The 23337-nt window shown below is 39.4% G+C and overlaps 1 protein-coding gene across 1 annotated transcript; it reads left to right on the plus strand.

Annotated features, from left to right (window-relative positions):
- The first annotated feature begins 5324 nt into the window (after positions 1 to 5324).
- On the plus strand, positions 5325 to 21949 carry sms (spermine synthase). The gene is made up of 11 exons (XM_034099211.2): positions 5325 to 5546; positions 12977 to 13097; positions 13961 to 14048; positions 14301 to 14365; positions 14464 to 14639; positions 14811 to 14965; positions 15121 to 15210; positions 15919 to 16033; positions 19579 to 19658; positions 20051 to 20166; positions 20530 to 21949. The coding sequence occupies exons 1-11, from the start codon at positions 5501 to 5503 to the stop codon at positions 20558 to 20560; spliced, it is 1083 nt and encodes a 360-aa protein (XP_033955102.1). The 5' UTR covers positions 5325 to 5500; the 3' UTR covers positions 20561 to 21949.
- The last annotated feature ends 1388 nt before the right edge of the window (positions 21950 to 23337 follow it).

The raw sequence follows: 23337 nt of genomic DNA on the forward strand, positions 1-23337 counted from the left end.
ATACAGACCTATGCGGTCCAATAGAACCAGCAGATAAAGACGGGTACAGATATGCAATAGCATTTACTGATGATTATAGTGGGATGATTTTTCCCTACTTTATCAAAGCAAAGAGTGATACAGCAAAAGCTACTGAACAATTCCTAGCGGATACTGCTCCATATGGACACATTAAGTGCATAAGATCTGACAACGGTACTGAATTCACTGGGCATGAGTTTCAAACTTTACTTAGGACGAAAGGGATAAGGCACGAGACAAGTGCCCCATACTCACCTCACCAGAACGGTACTGCTGAGAGAGGTTGGAGGACCTTATTTGAGATGTCACGATGCATGCTATTGGAGAGCAAACTCCCAAAGCAGTTATGGACATATGCTGTACAGACAGCAGCACAGATACGTAACAGGTGTTACTGTAAGCGTCTAGAGCAGACACCATACCGTGTTTTTACTGGCAAAACACCCAACTTGTCCAACATGAAAATATTTGGCTCAGAATGCTACGTGTATAAACAGGATAAGAAGAAGCTAGATTCTAGATGTGCAAAGGGTATTTTTGTAGGATACGACAAATATAGCCCAGCATTCCAAGTATTTTATCCTGAGACAGGGAAAGTCCTGAAACATAGGCTGGTAAAATGTATCACAAAGAGTAGTGCAGATAGTCAGACTCAGACAAATCATAATATGGATTTTGACCCTTATGGAGAAACTATTCCCACAACACCAGCAGGGACAAAAATGGTGAACCACAATCAGAGAGAGCCTAATGTGGGTGTACAGTCCTATAGTGAGGAGAATATTGAGGCTAGTCAGATCCAGACAGATGGTACTCAAAGAGAACAGGGAGAGAGTGCACGACGCTATCCCACTAGACAAAGAAACGCTCCAGAATATTTAATGGAGTATCAGTGTAAGGCTGAGTGTAAAGATGAAGGTGAAAATGTAGATTATTTCTACAGGGTTGCTTGTGACGTACCCAAAACATACATGCAGGCTGTAGGCTCTAGGAAATCAAAAATGTGGGCTGATGCAATGAAAGAGGAGATAAACTCTTTAACAGAGAATGAGACCTTCAGTCTGACCACACTGCCAAAGGGAAAGCAAGCAGTGGGAGGTCGTTGGGCATATGCAGTAAAGGAAAGCCCAGATGGATCTGAGATTTTTAAAGCCAGATATGTAGCTAAAGGCTATAGTCAAGTAGAGGGAATTGATTACAAGGAAACTTTTTCACCGACAGCAAATATGACTTCTGTACGTACATTAATGCAGGTGGCTATACAGGAGGATCTTATCCTACACCAAATGGATGTGAAGACAGCTTATCTCCATGCACCAATAGACTGCGAGTTATATATGGAACAGCCCGAAGGTTTTGAGGCAGAATCCAAAACAGGGGAACACTTAGTGTGCAAACTTAACAAGTCATTGTATGGTTTAAAGCAATCCGGGCGAAACTGGAACAAGTTACTGCATGATCATCTTACAGAGAATGGGTTTGTGCAAAATGATGCTGATCATTGTGTTTACAGAAAAGAGTCTGAGAAAGAAAGAGTTATTCTGTTGATATGGGTAGATGACCTACTTATAGCGGCCAATAACAACGGCTCACTCAGTGATGTCAAAGAGATGTTGAAGAGGAAGTTTAAAATGAAAGATTTGGGTGAACTTAAACACTTCCTAGGTATCGACTTTACACAGAGTGAGGGGGAGATCAAAATGAGCCAAAAGAGACACATAGAAAATATGCTAGAGAGGTTTGGCATGTCAGAGTGCAAACCAAGGTCAACTCCATGCGAGCAAAAGTTACATTTTGACACTGAGGGTGAAGTTATCGATTCAACAGGATACAGAGAGATAGTAGGTAGCTTGATATACATTATGACATGTACTAGACCTGATCTGAGCTGGATTGTGAGTAAACTATCACAACACCTAGCAGAACCAAAACAACAACATTGGGCTGCAGCAAAACAACTGTTGAGGTATCTAAAGGGTACAATAGACCAAGAGCTACATTACAAGAAAAGTGAGGAAAGCCTAAAGCTTGAGGGATACAGTGATGCTGATTGGGCAGCCGATCAAAATGATAGGAGAAGCACAACTGGATATTGTTTCAGCTTAACTGAAAATGGTCCAGTTATATCCTGGAAAAGCAGGAAGCAGCCAACAGTGGCGCTATCGACCTGTGAGGCCGAGTACATGGCATTAGCGGCTACTACTCAAGAGAGCATGTACCTTGTACAGCTATTAAAAGGGGTAGACCGTAATAGCCCACATGTACCAGTAAAGATATATGAGGACAACCAGGGAGCAATAGCTCTATCCAAAAACCCTGTATCCAGACAGAGAAGCAAGCATGTAGACATCAAATACCATTTTGTACGATCTGCACATGCTGAGGGGAAGATATCTATTACATATTGTCCTACTGCAGATATGGTAGCTGATGTCCTAACCAAGCCGTTGACAAAGGCACAATTTGACAAGTTCAAAGGGTATTTGTTTGGAGAGTAATGTAAATTGCAGGTATACAAATTGAACACTGCTAGAGAAGCTTTTGTTTTGTTTATTTGGATTCTGTGTACCACTGTAGAGAGTTATCAACATGTCTTTGAGTGGGAGTGTTGAGCATATTTGTATAACAAAGTCATGTTTGAGTTCATGTGTATGACATCATCAGAATGTGCCTGAAACGTGGTGATGCTAATGAGCATGCGCAGTTACAATAAACGGCAGTACTCCAGGCCAAACTCTGAGCGATGTGGTCGTGTGTTTCTTCTGTCCGTTAGCATACTTGCAAGCTACTTTGGTTGACTGCAAACGTGGAGACTTCTGCTGAATATAATGTCTCACGCAACAGCTGTGTTAAACTGTGATCCGCTCGAATAAATCCTTAAAACCAGCTATTGCTGCCCGAATTATCACTGAATATCGTTCCTAATGTGATACCAAGTCCATCTGAGACCTGTGTACACCTTCAGACAGCCTCCCAGTGAAGCGCACGTTGTTTACTCAGAGTTTGAAAGCAGCGTGGAGAAGTCTTCAACTGTGTTAAACTGTGAGCCTCTCAGGTAAACTGTGATTCGCCCATGGAAAATGGGATCCGCCCAGATTAAACTGTGTTACATCTTCTGTGGCTATCTACCAGCGATCATGTTTAATATGAAAGACACACACATACATCCCATATAAAAACGGCATTCTGCAGCACTCATCCAGATCAAATGTGACTGTTAACTCGTTTTGGAAAGATAGCAGCAGAAATGTCATTGCTGCATGTGCAGGGATATTTAGACTTTAAAATGCTGATGGGTCATTAATCTTGGTCTCGGCAAACAATATTAGGAATCTTCTATTCAAACTACATAATATTCAGTGTCCATCGACATGAAAATAACAAAAAAGTTCATGCTGGACTCAAACCCGAGTCCCAACAGCGAAAGTCAGTCCAACCCTGCACGTTATGAGTGCGCCACAGATCAACACGACATATCGAACCACCACACTACAACATTTTAGATTAACCTTGTTAAAAAGTTCCAGAAAAATACAACCCGACCATCATTTATAATGTGAGCGAATGTATGTACACTTTAAGCCATAATATACATATTATAATATAGTATACTGACTGAGGTCTGTATCAAGCCTCATTAAGACCCACCGAGATCAGATATCCTAGTTTATACAAGTATAAACGGGTATCAAATCGACATCATATTAATAACGATATATGATACAAATGTAAGACTGACAACACGAATAGTTTGTAAAGGATTTATTGACGTTAGAATTATTAACAAAGCACTTATATACTAATAAAGGAATGGCTTATCTAAAGCCAGTTGAGTAGCACTTTAAATGTTTTGGCTCTATGAAACCTGATGTACTTCATGATTATGTTTTCTTCAAGTTTGTATCTTCTTGGTCTTATGCACTTATTGTAAGTCGCTTTAGATAAACGTGTCAGGTAAATGCAATGTCATGTAATGTAATTGACGTGAGTGTTTTGAACACTGTTATTTTATGTTTGATTCTCTGGGAAGTATCTTGTTATCCGTGGCGCACTCATAACGTGCAGGGCTGGAGTGACTTTTGCTGTTGGGACTCGGGTTTGAGTCCAGCATGAACTTTTTTGTTATTTTCATGTCGATGGACACTGAATATTATGTAGTTTGAATAGAAGATTCCTAATATTGTTTGCCGAGACCAAGATTAATGACCTATCAGCATTTTAAAGTCTAAATATCCCTGCACATGCAGCAATGACATTTCTGCTGCTATCTTTCCAAAACGAGTTAACAGTCACATTTGATCTGGATGAGTGCTGCAGAATGCCGTTTTTATAAGGGATGTATGTGTGTGTCTTTCATATTAAACATGATCGCTGGTAGATAGCCACAGAAGATGTAACACAGTTTAATCTGGGCGGATCCCATTTTCCATGGGCGAATCACAGTTTACCTGAGAGGCTCACAGTTTAACACAGCTGAAGACTTCTCCACGCTGCTTTCAAACTCTGAGTAAACAACGTGCGCTTCACTGGGAGGCTGTCTGAAGGTGTACACAGGTCTCAGATGGACTTGGTATCACATTACGAACGATATTCAGTGATACGTCTGCCAACAATAGCTGGTTTAAATGATTTATTGGAGCTCGCAATGTTTTGACCAGACATGCCCATGTCAACTCGTTTTTCTTTTTGTAGTCCTCGCTGTTCGCGTCCGGACTTCGCCATCGTAACCACAACCTCACACACTGGTACTGAATGTGCATCAAAGTGTTCCTATCCAGCCAAATATACCAAAAGATTTATGTAAACGACAGAAGAAGCGATCGAAATGTGTTTTTCAGTCGAAGGCCACGCCTCCACATCTGTCAACCAGTTGATCGGGGAACCAGTTAAACCGGAACTCCCGCTGCTCTTACAGAACCGACTAACTCCCCTTTCGTGTATGTACAGCTCTCAACGTGTCCAGACTTGTAGTGATGTTCACCTCGTTTTATACTTGTATTCTCATTCTGAAAGAAACAGGTGAAATTGGCTAATGTGGTATGGGTATGGACAATGGGTATGTTGTCTGGAGGCAACATCATACCAGAGGGTTAAAACTTGAAAGCAATAAAAACACGTGCTCTGGTGCTCACTTTCAAAATGTTTCTGAACTGTATTTAAAAAAAAATATCAATCATGACTGGCTCTTGGTTCCCTTTATTTAATTGATATTAAATGAGTTCATACTAAACCGTGGATATAAATAATGATAAAAGAGTGATAGCTTTCACTTGTTTTCACTTTGTGCGCCAGTCCAAACACACCGGCGGAGGATTTCTATCTTGTGGCTTCCTGACTCTTTGCTCTCGCCGCATCGCCCGCAGGCTGTGCAGTAGGCAGTGATAGCAGCAGCAGCGGTAGCAGGGCCCTCCCTCTGTCTCTGCAGATAAATACTCGCAGCCTGTCTATTCCCAGGCATGGATGACGGTTGCACTCAGACATGGCTCTGCGACATTATACCCTCGACTTCAAGCTCTCAACGGCAGGTAAAACGAGTGCGATTAGCGGCTTAATGCAGGCAATTCATTCTGGTTACATTCAGTGCATCAGGGCTGCATGCTAGCTCGCTGGCTACCATGCTAATACCTGCTAGTCTATCACTGCCCTTCAAAACAGAAACGCGGTATTGATTTTGATGAAACGAGGCTGATACTGGCATATACATAAACACTATTTGACAAGTGGGGGTTACAGCTTAACGTTATTATAGGCTAAACATTGAATCTTAATGTCATATGCATGGTGGTGTGTTAGACGTTATTTTGTATTCAGTATTTGAATAGAAGCCCCTCTGGCTAACAGTATGAATAAAGTATGCTGCTCAAGTCAGCTCTGTCGCACAGGAAGTGGCGCATTTTCACCCATTTTTGTAGTTTTTATGTGTTTATCTACAACTATGTAAAGGTGAACAGTGTGCTAATACAGGAGAGGTGTGCCGAGCTCTTAAACCGCAGTCAGACGAGCATTAACCTACTTGTCTTTAAATAGCACTTCCAGGGAAAGTTACCTAGGTCACCAATAATAATGTGTGGGACTCTATGGAAATACACATGTTTTTCTATAATTGGGTTTTGAATCACATGATGGCACATTGCAAAAATATTAATAATTAAAACTGCGGTCGCACTTGTGCGCGCAGTGATGAGCGGGCCCTCGCGTCCGTGCGCCTGTCGGGGAGGGTTGCTGGTCCCCCCCCCCTCAGTCCTCCGAGATGAGCCGTTTGTCATGTCTCTAAATTGTTTACCTGACTTTGCGTTCCTTTATTTCTGACCAGGAAATCTTAGGCATGTGCGCCAACTGTGTTAGGGTTAGGGTTAACCCTAACCCTATATGCCGACAGTGAAGAATAAACATATTTATAACTAGTTTAGCTAGCTCCAGAGGTAGATGGAATAGCTAAGTGTGTTTGGTCTAACTGTTAGTGTGTGTTTTGCTCAGCTCCGCAGTCCGTCACAGCAAACATTTAAATGTAAACCTAAGACGCAAAGAAGTCCAATATAACAGATAAATATAAACAACCATAATGTAGATTCAATGATATGAGAGAAGTTGTAGATTAAGTGTAGACAGTATTTAAAAAAAGACAATGTTAACAGCAATGTAATAAGTATATACAGTATTATGCAAAATGACAAGTACTACATGGCACACAGATGTAATGTTTTAATTATAAGTAAAAGTATGTAAGGCTGAAGTGACAGCAGTGATGAGCTCTACACGTCTACACTCAGTCTGTACTGCAGTCAGCGGAGGTTTGGGTGGATGATGTTCCTGAGCGCTGTTCAGGCTTGCTTTATCCAGCACCTCAGGTGGCAGCTCTGTCCTTCTGATTTGCCGTGCACTTTTCAAAGTAAGGGTCGTTCCCCAGCAGATCCATTTCTCCAGAATTGTGGTAATCACAGAGAAAACAAGAGATCATAATAAAGACATGGTTGCTAAAGCATGATTGAACAATGTAACTGTAAGCCTTATAGACAGAGAAAGTGTTTGTGTGGGGGAGGGGGGTGTGTTTATTTGTAGGCTTTAGGAGATTTTTCATGAAACCATATGGTGCTTCACTTAATAAATACAAGGGCTGTAGCCTAATATTTATATTTATTATATGCTTTAGGAGCTGTTTGTGTTTTTTGTAGAATGTGTAGGTGTGTGTTGTAGAACGTGTAGGTGTGTCTGTGTGTTTGTGAGCGTTGATGTGCGAGGCAGACAGGCAGGTTTCAGTAGCTTATCTGACATATAAATGGTCCAAAAAGGTATATTCTCCGTTAGCTTACGAGGTCCTCGATTCAGCTAGCAACTAATTTCTTCACAATTTAGCATCACATTGGATATGGGCAGAATTTGTGCTGGATTGGAATTTTTTGGAACATTTCCCTAGGAGGACTTTGCTAAAATGTGCTTAAAATGCATGAGAAACGTACATTTTTCAAAATGGCTGACTTTCTGGGGGGCGGGGCTAATAAAAGCCAATTTGAAATATGTGTGAAATCATAATAGCAATATGTATACAGCGTTTCGTGAATATCGGAATAACTATATCCGAGTAGTTTAGAATAATTTGCGACATGTAAATCGTCAAAAATGGTGTATTCGCTGTTAGCTTACGACCTCCACGAGTAATTTTTCAAAAATGTGCTCCTCAATTAAGTATCATATGGGATAGGGGCTAAACCTGTCCTGCATTGGAATTTTTCCGATCATTCCCCTAGGAGGAGTTCGCAAGAACGTGCGTAAAATGGCTGAAAAACGCACATTTTTCAAAATGGCCGACTTTCTGGGGGGCGGGGCTAATGGAATGTATCTACAAATATGTCCGCAATTCCATGAGTAATGTCTGTGCTAACATTCGTGAAGTTCTGAGAGTTATATGTGACTACCACACAATAGGGGGCGCTAGTGAGCAGTATTTTTGAAATATTACGTTTTTTTTTTACATTCTTGAAAAGGTCATGGGCTGTGATGCGTGTCCCAAGTTTTGCGTACCGAAACACATTTAAGCACATCGTCATAAAAAAAAAGTACAGGCCACGCCCACAATTGTCATTCGTTGTGACACTTTCAATATAAGTCCATACTCATCCCCAGAGTATGTCTAAAAAAAAAAAAAAAAGATTTCGTCCATCATTTCATGAGTTATACATTTGTCATGTTTTTGGCGCCCCCTATAGTCCAACATGGATACTACTTTTTGTGCTTATTCCCCAATGCACACTGAACCTTACCACCAAAATGTGTGTTTTTTTGGTACATTGTTGATGAATTTTGAGCATTTCTATCTAAGCCCCGCCTTTTTGCGAACACGTTTAGAGTACTGACGGCCACATTTATCGACTGAACATGCTCATTCCCTACGATAATGTGTCTGACCCTCCGGCGATACTGTATACTGAGTTTGGTGTTGAAAAACCAAAATTTGAAATTTAAGTGAATATTTCACTGTTTTTAACAATATGGTAATTAAAAAAAATGAAGGAGGTGGAGCTTTCGGGTTCAAGGACATAATATGTAGAGTAGGTCCACCCGAATAAGTGGGCAACATTTCAGGTAATTCTGAGTTACGGTGCCACTTTGTAAAGGTTTCCAAAAATGGAAATGTAGTAGTTTGGATGAATTTGTGACATGTAAATCGTCAAAAATGGTGTATTCGCTGTTAGCTTACGACCTCCACGAGTAATTTTTCAAAAATGTGCTCCTCAATTAAGTATCATATGGGATCGGGGCTGAACCTGTCCTGCATTGGAATTTTTCCGATCATTCCCCTAGGAGGAGTTTGCAAGAACGTGCGTAAAATGGCAAAAAAACGCACATTTTTCAAAATGGCCGACTTTCTGAGGGGCGGGGCTAATGGAAGGCAATTTGAAATATATGTGCAATCATAATAGCAATATGTATACAGCGTTTCGTGAATATCGGAATAACTATATCCGAGTGGTTTGGAGTAATTTGCGACATGTAAATCGTCAAAAATGGTGTATTCGCTGTTAGCTTACGACCTCCACGAGTAATTTTTCAAAAATGTGCTCCTCAATTAAGTATCGTATGGGATAGGGGCTAAACCTGTCCTGCATTGGAATTTTTCCGATCATTCCCCTAGGAGGAGTTCGCAAGAACGTGCGTAAAATGGCTGAAAAACGCACATATTTCAAAATGGCCGACTTTTTGTGGGGCGGGGCTAATGGAATGTATTTACAAATATATCCGCAATTCCATGAGAAATGTCTGTGCCAAAATTCGTGAAGTTTTGAGAAACTATATGTGACTACCACACAATAGGGGGCGCTAGTGAGCAGTTTTTTTGAAAATGTACGTTTTTTTTTTTACATTCTTCAAAAGGTCGCGGGCTGTGACGCGTGTCCCAAGTTTTGCGTACCGAAACACATTTTAGCACATCGTCATAAGGCCACGCCCACAATTGTCATTCGTTGTGAGACTTTAAATATACGTTAATACTCATCCCTAGAGTATGTCTAAAAAAAAAAAAAGATTTCGTCCATCGGTTCATGAGTTATAGATTTGTCATGTTTTTGGCGCCCCCTATAGTCCAAAATGGAAATCACTTTTGGTGCCTATTCCCCAATACAGACTGAACCTTACCAACAAAATGTGTGTTTTTTTGGTACATTGTTGATGAATTATGAGCATTTCTTTCTAAGCCCCGCCTTTTTGCGAGTACGTTTTAATTCATGTTGGAAATATTTATCGTTTGAACATGCTCATCTCCTAGGGTAATGTGTCTGACCCTCCGGTGATACTGTATACTGAGTTTGGTGTTGAAAAACCAACATTTGAAATTTAAATGAATATTTAACTGTTTTGTAAATTATGCTAATTTAAAAAAAAAAAAGTAGGCGGAGCTTAGGAGTTTAAGGAGATTATTTGTAGAGCAGGTCCACCCGGATATGTGTGCAAAATTTCAGGTCATTTGGAGTTACGGTGCGACTTTGTAAATGAATTCCGAATTGGGATTTGTATAGGTGGCGCTAGCGAGCAAGTTGTACAATGGACTCCAGAATAAGGTAGTTTTCACCAGTTATGGAGTCCGTGCAAAATTATACAACTTTTTCAGCGTCCTAAAGGCCTCAAAAACAGGAAACACCAGCAGAAAAAAAATAATTAAAACTGCGGTCGCACTTGTGCGCGCAGTGATGAGCGGGCCCTCGCGTCCGTGCGCCTGTCGGGGAGGGTTGCTGGTCCCCCCCCTCAGTCCTCCGAGATGAGCCGTTTGTCATGTCTCTAAATTGTTTACCTGACTTTGCGTTCCTTTATTTCTGACCAGGAAATCTTAGGCATGTGCGCCAACTGTGTTAGGGTTAGGGTTAACCCTAACCCTATATGCCGACAGTGAAGAATAAACATATTTATAACTAGTTTAGCTAGCTCCAGAGGTAGATGGAATAGCTAAGTGTGTTTGGTCTAACTGTTAGTGTGTGTTTTGCTCAGCTCCGCAGTCCGTCACAGCAAACATTTAAATGTAAACCTAAGACGCAAAGAAGTCCAAGATAACAGATAAATATAAACAACCATAATGTAGATTCAATGATATGAGAGAAGTTGTAGATTAAGTGTAGACAGTATTTAAAAAAAGACAATGTTAACAGCAATGTAATAAGTATATACAGTATTATGCAAAATGACAAGTACTACATGGCACACAGATGTAATTTTTTAATTATAAGTAAAAGTATGTAAGGCTGAAGTGACAGCAGTGATGAGCATTTAGATTAATGACGGGCATATTTATCGACTGAACATGCTCATTTTCTACAGTAATGTGTCTGACCCTCCACTGATGCTGTATACTAAGTTTGGCGTTGAAAAAGAAAACATGGAAATTTAAGGTAATATTTCACTGTTTTTAACATTATGGTAATTTAAAAAAAATAAAGAAGTTGGAGCTTTGGGGTTCCTGGACATAATATGTAGAGTAGGTCCACCCGAATAAGTGGGCAAAATTTCAGGTCATTCGGAGTTACGGTGCCACTTTGTAAAGGTTTCCAAAAATGGAAATGTAGTAGTTTGGTTGAATTTGTGACATGTAAATCGTCAACAATGGTGTATTCGCTGTTAGCTTACGACCTCCACGAGTAATTTTTCAAAAATGTGCTCCTCAATTAAGTATTATATTGGATAGGGGCTGAACTTGTCCTGCATTGGAATTTTTCCGATCATTCCCCTAGGAGGAGTTTGCAAGAACGTGCGTAAAATGGCAGAAAAACGCACATTTTTCAAAATGGTGGACTTTCTGGGGGGCGGGGCTAATGGAAGGCAATTTGAAATATGTGTGCAATCATAATAGCAATACGTATACAGCGTTTCGTGAATATCGGAATTACTATATCCGAGTAGTTTGGAGTAATTTGCGACATGTAAATCGTCAACAATGGTGTATTCGCTGTTAGCTTACGACCTCCACGAGTCATTTTTCAAAAATGTGCTCCTCAATTAAGTATCATATGGGATAGGGGCTAAACCTGTCCTGCATTGGAATTTTTCCGATCATTCCCCTAGGAGGAGTTCGCAAGAACGTGCGTAAAATGGCTGAAAAACGCACATATTTCAAAATGGCCGACTTTTTGGGGGGCGGGGCTAATGGAATGTATCTACAAATATGTCCGCAATTCCATGAGTAATGTCTGTGCTAAAATCCGTGAAGTTCTGAGTTATATGTGACTACCACACAATAGGGGGCGCTAGTGAACAGTATTTAAGTGAATATTTAAGTGTTTTGAAAATTATGCTAATTTAAAAAAAAGATTCCAATTGGATTATTTGTAGAGCAGGTCCACCCGGATATGTTTGCAAAATGTCAGGTCATTCGGAGTTACGGTGGGACTTTGTGAATTTTTCCAAAATGGAATTGAAATAGGTGGCGCTAGCGAGCAGGTTGGACAATTTGAACTCATTGACTCCAGAATATCAAATGTTTCACCGGTCCTGGCGTCCGTGCAAAATTATACAACTTTTTCAGCATCCTAAAGGCCTGAAAACAAGGATTCCGTAATTATATAATAATAATAATAATAATACCACAAATAACAATAGGTATCCTTGCACTTCGTGCTAGGACGCCGTTGGGTCCTAGCACTCTCGTGCTCGGGCCCTAATAATTTCACGAATAACAATAGGTATCCTTGCACTTCGTGCTAGGACGCCGTTGGGTCCTAGCACATCGTGCTCGGGCCCTAATAATAATACCACGAATAACAATAGGTATCCTTGCACTTCGTGCTAGGACGCCGTTGGGTCCTAGCACATCGTGCTCGGGCCCTAATAATAATAATAATAATACCACGAATAACAATAGGTATCCTCGCACTTCGTGCTAGGACGCCGTTGGGTCCTAGCACATCGTGCTCGGGCCCTAATTATTTAAAATAAAAGCAGTATTTTTAATGTCTTCGTATATAAAATATACAAAACTGTTAGAACAAAACATGCCCAATCTAACTGCTTCATCTATAACAATATAAATGTAATTATTTTAGTAGTTCTTGATTTGAAAATTAAGTAGACTTTCCCTCTGATGTTTTTTACTTTGCACTGCTCTGTTTTTACAATATATTAAACAACCTATCTGTACATATAATGATTCAATAAGCTCTACTTGGATCAGCTACAATAGTAAAATGATGCTTTTATGTGTGAATAAATAAGGGATTATCCAGCAATGTTAAGTATTATAGAACACTGTCATTGTTAATCTTACCAGATAAGTTGTACTTTTAGTTGACCCATAGAAGTATTTTGGTAATAATACTTGTACTTGAGTAATATTTTTACTTGAGTATTACTATGAATAGCATTGTTATAGAGCATTTAATAAAGGATCTCAGTACTTATTTTACCACTGATTCATAGAATGTTTAAAGCGAGTCAATTGTTGTTTTGTTTTTTTATTGTTCTTCATCTCTTTTCCCAGTTGACTCTGCTACGACAGTCCCTCACCTACTGTCCATATTTCATGAGCAGGAAATGACCGAGACTGTCCATGAAACAAATGGACATGGATACCTCGGTACTTTTGTAGGCAAGAATGGCCGGTAAGGAACAGCGTTTTCTGCCAAACAAAAGCTTTGTGTTTTCCTTGTCTCTGCGGCATAAATGCAGGAGTCTTCAGAAACATCTCAGAGTTGTCATTACAAAATATTAGATTTTATTACTGCCACATGGAACCTGTAGTTTCATTGTAAATATCATCCGGGGCGGCTTATATTTAGCTTAACATTTGGAAATGAATAAGTGGAATTATTTGGCTAGGCTTTGTTTGTTTTGTAAGTCTATCCTACATCTATAGAGATATTTAGTTTTTAGTTTCCCCAGTTTTTCTATTTGGCATACTGAGCCCACTGATGGTCAGCAGATCTGGTTAAGTGGATGTATCGATGCTTCCACTGTGAAAACTTGTCCTCATTCAATGTCCTTTGTAAAAGAGGAAACAAAAACCTTTCAACATACCAGGGTGTGGATTTGTTCAAATATTGATTTTGGGTAGGGATGACCCTGAATTGTTGCAGTGGCTTAGAAATGTGATCATGTAGCAAAGGGTCATTGCAGTTGGGAAATATGTGGGTCCTTCATTTATGATTTGATATAGAATAGCTTTAAATAAATCACGATATATTAAGCCTATTTAATTACAAATAACAATTTTAATAAAGTCTACACAGTCAAAGTCAAAGAAAACATTTATTAATCAGTACATTCTCATAACACTGAATATAATTTCAATTTATGAACAATTCTGTTTAAAATGAACTTGGGGAAGCAACAGAAGCAGCTGTTTGTGGCTCACTTTATGTAAATGCTCAGTCCGGGACAGCCCTGATTTAGTAATCAATTTAGCTAAATGTAATGTTCTTCTCACTTAACCGCTTTGTTCTAACTTTATTCTGTTACTTTTCAGGCTTGCTATTTTGCGTGTGCACTCCCACGGGCTGGTCACCGTTGATCTTCAGTGTTATGAAGAGGATAACATTGCACAACTAGACAATGTAGGTGGAAAAAATGAAAAAAACATTGCGTAATACTTCAAAACACACAAGAGGTTTGCAACTTTTGAGCCATGGGATGTAATAACGTTATCACTCGTAAAACGTAGATTCACATCTTAATAGCTATGCAGAAAAGCAAGTTTATACTATAAACCTTTGTTTGGTTTCCAGGAAATACTATTAATTGTGTTTTGGTGTTGGAGTGCTGCCCATAAATTATCCTAAAAGTTGACATTTCCTTTTTCTCCATAGCTTTTAAATGCACTGGAAACTAAGCTAAAGATGATCCTAAATGGCAATATTACACGGATTAAAAGGTAAGGCTATGCCGCTTTGCTAATTTAGTTAAAAAGCAATAGCATATATTCATGGTGAAGTAGTGTTGGTGATTTCACCGCTCACCCTTCTTCCCAAGGCTCCCGGCCCTCGTACGAGGAGCAGAGGTGGACCGATACTGGCCCACGACTGACGACAGACTGTTGGAGTACGACATGGACCAGCTGGTGTATGAAGAAGATTCTCCATACCAAAACATTAAGATATTGCACTCACAGCAGTATGGGAATGTCCTGATACTTGATGATGACATAAGTAAGTGTATACAGTGCCTGGCATGTCTGTCACTCTCGAAAAAAACAGATCCAGTTTGACTCCTTTAACTTATTGTAATTGAAATTATTATTAAGTACACCATTAGTGTCAATTGATTCAAATGTACCAGGTCATATTTGCATCAGTGTAAATAATCTGTGTTCCTTGCAGACTTGGCAGAGAGCGATTTGACTTACACCCAGGCCATCATGGGTAATGGAAGAGAGAGCTATGCTGGAAAAGAGGTGCTGATATTAGGAGGAGGTGATGGAGGCATCCTTTTTGAGATGGTCAAACAGAAGCCAAAGATGATCACCATGTTGGATATATCCTTTTTTTTTATTATTGTGACTCTGTTTCTCTCACAGCGACTTTAATCAGTCTCTAAACTTGATCACATAAAAAGACAGTTTTCTATTTGGTGTTGTTCATTGTATTGTTCATCTGCACTTGAATGATAGTTCCTTTACAAAGTGTGCACATTGACCAGAAGGTGATAGACGCGTGCAAAAAATACATGAGACGAACTTGTGGCAATATCCTCGACAGCCTGGAGGGAGATTGTTACCAAGTGAGTGCTGCCATCTGATGTTTGCCTCTCACTGAGCTGAAAGAGGACATGTTATGCTCATTTTCAGGTTTTGGCTTTAATGTTCAAAAAAGTCTTTATTTTTCTCATGTGCCGCAGCACCTCTTTTCACCCTCTGTCTGAAACCAGAGCCCAGTCTGCTCTGATTGGAGAGCTGGCCGGCTCTGTTGTGATTGGTGAAGTGCTTAGCGATGCCCCGCCCCTTTAGCATATCACATGCAATGTGTTGGAGCGCTAGCCAATATAAGTGCAAGTGTTCCATAGTGATGCCATTATATTACTGAAGTAAACAAAGTGTGTGGGAGAGAAATTCTCCGGAGCAAACTTTAGGATTTTAGCCTTTGCAGACCATTTACATGCACAACAACCTATACACAATACAAGAAAGGGAAAAACACAATACAGCCTCTTTAACATCGGTGCACCTAATGTATCATCCGACTGTAAACAATTTTGTTAGCAGATTGAGTGTTTTAAACACAGCATTGTTTCCATCCATGTTTACTTATTTGGATTGTTCTTCTCACCTGTCTTCCACCATCATTGGTAAAACTGCATCATGTTATCAGGGTTAGGGTTAGATAAACAGGATAAGGAGAACCTGAGATTGAACTGAACTCATGCATGTAATGTATCAAGCATATTTTTATAATGAAGTAAAGTGTGCTCTCTTTGTCTCCTGTTTGACAGATACTAGTTGAGGACTGTGTCCCTGTGCTGAGGAAGTATGTGCAGGAAGGAAAGACGTTTGATTACGTTATTAATGACCTGACTGCAATACCGATATCCACGGAGCCAGAAGAAGGTTTCTGTATTTTTGTTATAATATATATTTTCTGTACTTTATATTTTCTACTTTATATTTTCCACATTTCCACCAGGCACTTTCTCTTTATTTGTGTTACATTTCTGAAACATAATATTATTAATAATAATAATAATTAGGCTGTATTTGTATAGCACTCTTCATACACTAGGTGCAGCATATAGTGCTTTCACAACATGGCACACATTATACATTTCAACAGAAAAAATCAATTACATTTAGGTTAAAAGAAGTGCTGGGCAACGATTACAATGTTTCTCAACTTAAACATTAATTAATTTAATCCAATAAAATATCAAACCAAAGCTATTTGCACAAATGCAGCATAAAAACATACCCCCTTCCCCGTCAATGTATAGTGTTGGTCCACTGCGCAAACGTATTGGTTTAACAAGATTTGCATCTAAAGATACATTATTTTCCCCTGTGCAATTCCAGTCTCACATCTCAAAGCACATCGTCCTTAACAAATACCGGAAACAGACCGAAAACATTTAAAAAAAATAAAATAATACTTTATTCCGAGTGTGCTTGCTTTTCTCTTTGAAAGTCATCACATAATGGCATTGTAATACACGGTTCGGCTGCATTAAATATTACATATCTGCCGTAGTTCTCTATTTATAGAGCCCTGATGAGAAGACTTCTAGACAAACATGAGGAACTGCCGCCAACATTGAAAACGTGACGTGGATCATAAATATATCAGCAATTAAACAACATCTTACATTTCTTTTCACACAATACGTCTCCTTGCAGTATCAACACTAATTCGGCTGACTTTTATATTTGATCCAATTGGTAGATAGGCTGTATTAACACCATAAACGTGCACACCTGATATAAAGGGACACCTAGTGGTTAAAGCATGTTATTGAATTTCATTATTTTTATTATTAGATATTAATAGGATCCCTATAAAGTATATTCATTACTCGTTATTCTCTACTAATAGTTAATTAAAGACTGTATATAATGACTATTTTGCACATCCCTTTCAAGATTTCAAGATTTTCTAAGGTTTATTGACATATCGTATTATACACCACTGTGGTGTAGTTCTGCACTGAATGAAAAACTTGGGTCGCAGGTTCCTCAACAGTGCATTACAAGACATCTATCAATATTTGTGTATACCTCCAGCAATGTTAACTATGTTGAAGCACTTGTTTTAACTGATATTATACATATGTATTATACTCTTATAAGATGTATGTAGATATTATAAGAAATGTGCAGAATACGACAGTTTAATGGTAGAGGTACACACATATTGATGTCTTGTAATGCACTGTTAAGGAACCTGTGACACAAGTTTTTCATCTCCGACCTTGTCAGGTATTGAACATTTAATAAATAAAGAACACAGAATTATTCAATATAAAACACAGAATTTGTGTGATTATACTAAATGATTTACAAATAAACACCACTGCATATTTACAACTGTTACACATGTTGATGTAACGCAAATGTTTCCAACTTGGGATCTATAAAGTACATCTTATCTTAAGATGATCGATGGCTACTGCCATATTTGCAAAATGTGCCTCTGAACCTTGACAAGTGCATGTTTCAGGCTTATTAATGAATGTAATGTAATGTTATCACAGGGGTCACAAACATAAGACCAGCTGTTAAATAAAGCTCTTCTGACCTTAGCTGGCATGTGGGTATATATATTAATACTGCCCATAATGGGCACAAGCAATTTTCACCCATTTATTAATTATATGTTTTACATTTGAGTGTTTCCTATCCCCTAAACCTCCATGGATGTACACAGTTTAATACTGGCAACTTCTTATTATGGGAAATACGAAAACGTCTTTTAAAACTACAATTTCCAGTAGAGACGTGCCATAGAGCATGTTGCAAAACACACAATGGCCAGCATGTGTAGTTCTGGGGACAGAGGGGGGGACGGGGTGGACCCGTTCAAATTCAGTTTTGGACAGTCTGCCGTGGTTCCATCCCATTTCAAAGTGCTGTTCGACGCTCGGCGTAACCCTCGGAGCACACTCAAACATCCAATCACAGAGCTTGAGGACTATCACGGGGTTTGTCAAGCGAAGCGGAGAGAATACTTACTTCTGGGTGTAATATTCTGTAAAGCAAATGAGCTGTTCCGACCCTCGGTCCTGACGGACTCCAACTTGTGTTTATTAATCAAACAAATAAATAAACACAAGGATAATTATGTGTTATTGTTGAGTAAATGGAGAATTGCACAGGGGAAAATAACGTATCTATGCCACAATTTTAGATGCGGATTTTGTTAAACTAATAAGTTTGCGCTGTGGACCAACACTATAAATTGACGGGAAAGGGAGTAGCAATAAAGATAATCTTATATATAACGTAATTTATAACGTAATTCTTCCCGGGGGAGCATGCCCCCGGACCCCCCCCCCCCACACTTAAATCATGTTCACATGGATAGGATACTAAATACATTTGCACATATCTTGTGTCCATATCTTTCTGTTGTGGTGGTCATGTCACACCCATGCACATGCATGCACGAGTCATGGTAAGATATCTGGGTTAAGAGGTTGCTTTTTCTTTGCACAACATGAAAGAAAGGTGAAATGAATGGGCTGTGATTTTTGTTTTTTTACCGCCTGAGAACTACCTACAACTTTTCTCAGAAGCCAATCAGAGCAGACTGGGCTTCTTCAGAAGAGAGTCTTAAAGAGACGGGTGCCAAAAATAAGCATGTTTCGACAGAGATTTACTCAAACCTGTATGAGTCAACTCACCTTGGAAGGAGTTAAAGATGGCAAACGGGTACATGAATGGCAGGTTAAGGGGCCCCCAGGCAAAAAAAGCGAAGTCCCAGGAGGATGGTGATCCCCGACACGCTGCGCATGTCCTGCAGTATGCTGCAGTGCTGCAAATTGTGAGGGTTCTGCCGCTTTATCCGGCACAGCTGGACCAGCACCACCACGAACATGACTAAGTTGAACACAAAGATGAGGCAGAAATAGGCCACCACTGACGCGTAGAAAGCAATGTCATTTTTCAGCCAGCAGCTGTGGGAGAGAATGATAGGGTTAGCTTATTTTTTTGTGCAGAATTTGTTTTTCGTGTGTCTGGATATTTGTTGGTATCGTATCAGACGACTCACAATCCATCACTAGTGCCATCGGAAAACCTATAGGAGACAAGGCCTTCGTAAAAACTTAAACATTAAAAACATAATATAACAGTTCAAGGGATATAAGGGGGTAAAAAAGCTATGATGATAAAAAAGGTAGAATAAGTGACAAAGTTGACAAAACACTTAATTTTTGTGGATTCAGTAATATCTGGAAGTAGAAATGTGGAATATAAAAACCCTGACTATTTTTGTATACAAAAAAAAGTTTGTTTATAAAAGGAAGACCTGTCTAACATGTTTTACCAGCTAGTCAACCTGTTGTGTTGCCTGCGGTGAAGGCTATGTTCATTCCTTTGGTGTTACATAAATGATCTGAGCTTGTTGAACTGGTGTCTGAGCCTGTCTTATCTGCTTGTTGCAGACTCTACATGGGATTTCCTGCGTCTCATCTTAGATCTTTCAATAAAAGTCTTGCATCCCTCGGGGAAATATTTCACACAGGTGAGTCGCTTTTTTAATCAACTGCTGATAATGTTGTGTAATTATTTCTTCTGAAAACTTGTATAGCACCTCGAGTAATATTTCAATCTGAAGTGATTGCATTTTCTTATTCCATGTTTTTTTTTATTGTTGATTAAACAGTCTGATATCATATTTAGAGAATATGCTCCGTATCTCACAATATAATGTAGTTTCACATTTTCGCAAAGTAATATTTCATCACATTGGACATAATGTCAACAAGTGGCAAATGCATCTTATTATTTTATTGCAGCCAAGCATCGTAACCCACCACTCCCACTTAACACCCTCCATTTGTGTTTAGGAAGAATCCATATCTTCAGTACGTGTGTCCCGTGACATTTATTTTTTCTTGTGCCACCTGTCACCAGGGTAACGCACAGACCATGACGGAGGCACTGCGTCTGTATGAAGAACAGCTGAAGAAGCTCTCGTGTCCTGTGGGGTTCTCTAAAGAGGTGGTGTGTGTGCCCTCCTACTTGGAGCAGTATCCTTTCATCAGTATTTGGACATTTTAATGTTTTTAATTATGCTCATGATAAATGTGGTGTTCATATCCCATTACAACAACACTCAAATATTTTTGTATTATACCTTATTTCTGTCTTAATACCTATATTTGTGTAGCTTTGGACCTTATTTGTATTGGTAATAATGATATACTAGTTATTTGCAGTGATCTGATGGCTTTTTGTAGTGTCTGTTCGATCCTATGATGTTACCAAAACCAATAGAAATGAGAGCCAAGTTGAGTTAAAAATTGTTTATATATTTGTGAATGGGCAAATACTGTACATTTTTCCATGCCGTCCTATTTTGTTGTGTACAATCCTTAATTCCATTGTGTCAGATGGGTTTTCTACTCTGTATGGAAGAAGTAAAGACCAACAAGTTTCTCTGCTTGAATCCCCATCAGCTGGAATGTGAACGCTCCTCCCATTTCTGCTGTAGCCTTAAAGATGTGTTCAGACTGAACGTGACATTAAAAATGAGGCAAGTAAGCGTTTGGGTAAGCGCAGTGTTAGGTGGGCTTTAAAAGAGTCGATCTGGAGAAATATAACGTAAATAACTGGAGGTCCACACACAAGTGGCAGTGTATGCCTGATGTATGTGTGTGTGTGTGCCTCTCCTAACTCACTACAGCTAACATATGTGCTGTAATCTGCTGGGTTTTTTTTCTTCAAAATGCTCCATCATGTTAGTCAATGTGCATTATCGAGATAACATTCAGTCTGAGCACATCTCAAGGGGTACAATGACGGTTTTATTTTCCCGCTTTTATTGACCCCATTCTGCCCTGATCATCATTCACTTTCTTCCTGTTTTAGTTGTCTTACCATTTTTTGCTACAACCTCTCAGTTGTATTTCGTTTGTTTCTTGGAATGTCCATTTGCATGTTCTTGGAAGGAAACGTTTAGATGTGTAAACATTGATTTGATACACACAAATCATCGTACGACAGGCGCGTGTTCTCTTGTTTTCAGACGTCTCTGCACTTGAGTTATAGGCTCATGTCGTGATGTTTAGGCTCAGCACAGCTAAACTGAGATGCTTTTAAGCGCTGTGTTTTTTTTGTTACTGCCTCTTAAATGTGATTTGATTCTTTCAGATTGTATCAAAGCAATGTGATCATGCCCAGTGAGACTGACGGGTTTAAGTCCAAATGTGTTTTAAAAGGGAAACTATTCCACCACTTTAATGCCACCTTTGTGCTTGTGCTGTTTTTATGTCATGTTCTGTTAGCACCTTTTGGGTTCCTACAATATATATTACATTTTTTTTAATACTGTATTAGGTGCATGTAAAGGACAGTGAATGTAGCTTGCATATACAGTACACAGCACGTTTACACGTGATCAACCCTGTGGGACTCGGTTACATTTATTTATTCAATATCATTTCACCAAATGCTGTTCCACTTGAGTTATTTTCTGTGACCTCTACAATTAAATGTGTTTTAGGGGGAAATGTGTGATTTGTTATTTTCTCCAAAATAAATGTAATTGAGAACATGCCAATACAAACAGCGGGTAGTAGAATAATTCAGTTTCAGTGTGAGCCATTGATAAAGGTTGACACTGTTGTATTGAAAACCAGTATGTTCTGCAACTATATGTATTGGCTTTGGCTATAATTGTCTTATTCAAGCAAAAATGGCCCGGAGAAAAACGTACTGGCTCCAGCTAGATGTTGGAGGTTTCCACTTGATATTGCCGAAACTACTGAACCTCTGCTGAGATCAATGCTTACTGTAATATTAGCATGCTGACACAAGTGTGAACATGCTTCATTTATTTCAACAATAAAAAGCAAGTAATTCACAGTGAAAATGATACCAGCCTGTTGGCCTTTGCTAATATTGAATAGTTTACAATGAATCAACATCAGTGTGTGTAATGTTCCATTTTTATCAGCTACTTATCTCAATAACATCCCTATACAAAGGAATAAAGGTTCTCCAGGTTCCTTCCAGATACAATAGATACAAATTTAAATATATGGGGTAGCGTGTTAAAATCAAGTGCTATAATGTAGGATTTCCATTGCTCATTACAAGTCATATAATACAAGTGACAGGAAGATGGACGGTATATAAATTAGTCTTTATTAACATTATATACAAGTATTTCAAAATAAGAGCCTTTCAATATGCAGTTATGGGCTGGCCAAAGCGAACCCGGTAGAGATTAAGCTGAGCGCTCTTTGCAGGGGTTCGACTCCGACCTGCGGACCTTTGCTGCATGTCTCCCCCCTCTCCCCCTTTCCAATCCATCTGTATCAATAAAGGCAACAATTGCCCTAAGAAACCCATGAAAAACAGTCAAGTCCTGTCTGGATCAGCGATCAGGGCGTTTGTTGGTTTCTGTACTGCATGTTGATCTCGTTGAGGACGACATCCGTACTGTAGTCTTCTTCTGCTGTGATCACATGGTCTTCAAATTGGCTACCTGTAACACAGCACTACTGCATTATTTCTGTTTTCCAAAAGGACTGTTAAACGAACCACTCATTTAGTCAATATAAATATTTGTTGTGTTGTACACTGGTATGACAAGTGTGTTGGAGAATAAAACATAGTTAAAAGTGTTGGGCTTCTGGCCACTTTGCCCAAGAGCCTGCAGTAGCCTATTTGGTATGTGTGTGTGTGTGTATACTATATTATTGTATTATAATATTGCAGTGCACAGCCTTGTTTAATATTTGTATCCAGTAAACCGCAGCAATAATTAAAACCTATTTTACATGTGTTGTTGAGTCTTGTTTAAAGGTGTGGTAGGTACGTTTCAGAAACCGGCTCGAGTGCACTACAATTTGAAAGAACACAGCCGAAAAGAATCCGCCCCTTCCTTCAGACTTCCTTACAGAGCACCTCCTCCAACACACATGAACGTGCACATGACGTCAGCAGACTGGTGAAAGTGGCCGCCTGTTGCTGGCGCACGCCCAATGACGGCTCGCCCAGAGCCTGGGCACGCCCAATGAGGGCACGAGATACATTTGTGCGTGCACGAGATGGAAGGCTGACAGACAGGGCGGCAATCCAATCCGTTTAGCCGGGCTGGATGTACTTTTTACAGTATTACGGCTTCCACAGATGAAATTTTGTTATGGATTTTGTGTCAAAGCACTTCAGATATTCATCGCTATCGGGATGTT

The sequence above is a fragment of the Pseudochaenichthys georgianus genome, chromosome 14 (genome assembly GCF_902827115.2).
Source record: "Pseudochaenichthys georgianus chromosome 14, fPseGeo1.2, whole genome shotgun sequence".
Lineage (NCBI taxonomy): Eukaryota > Metazoa > Chordata > Actinopteri > Perciformes > Channichthyidae > Pseudochaenichthys > Pseudochaenichthys georgianus.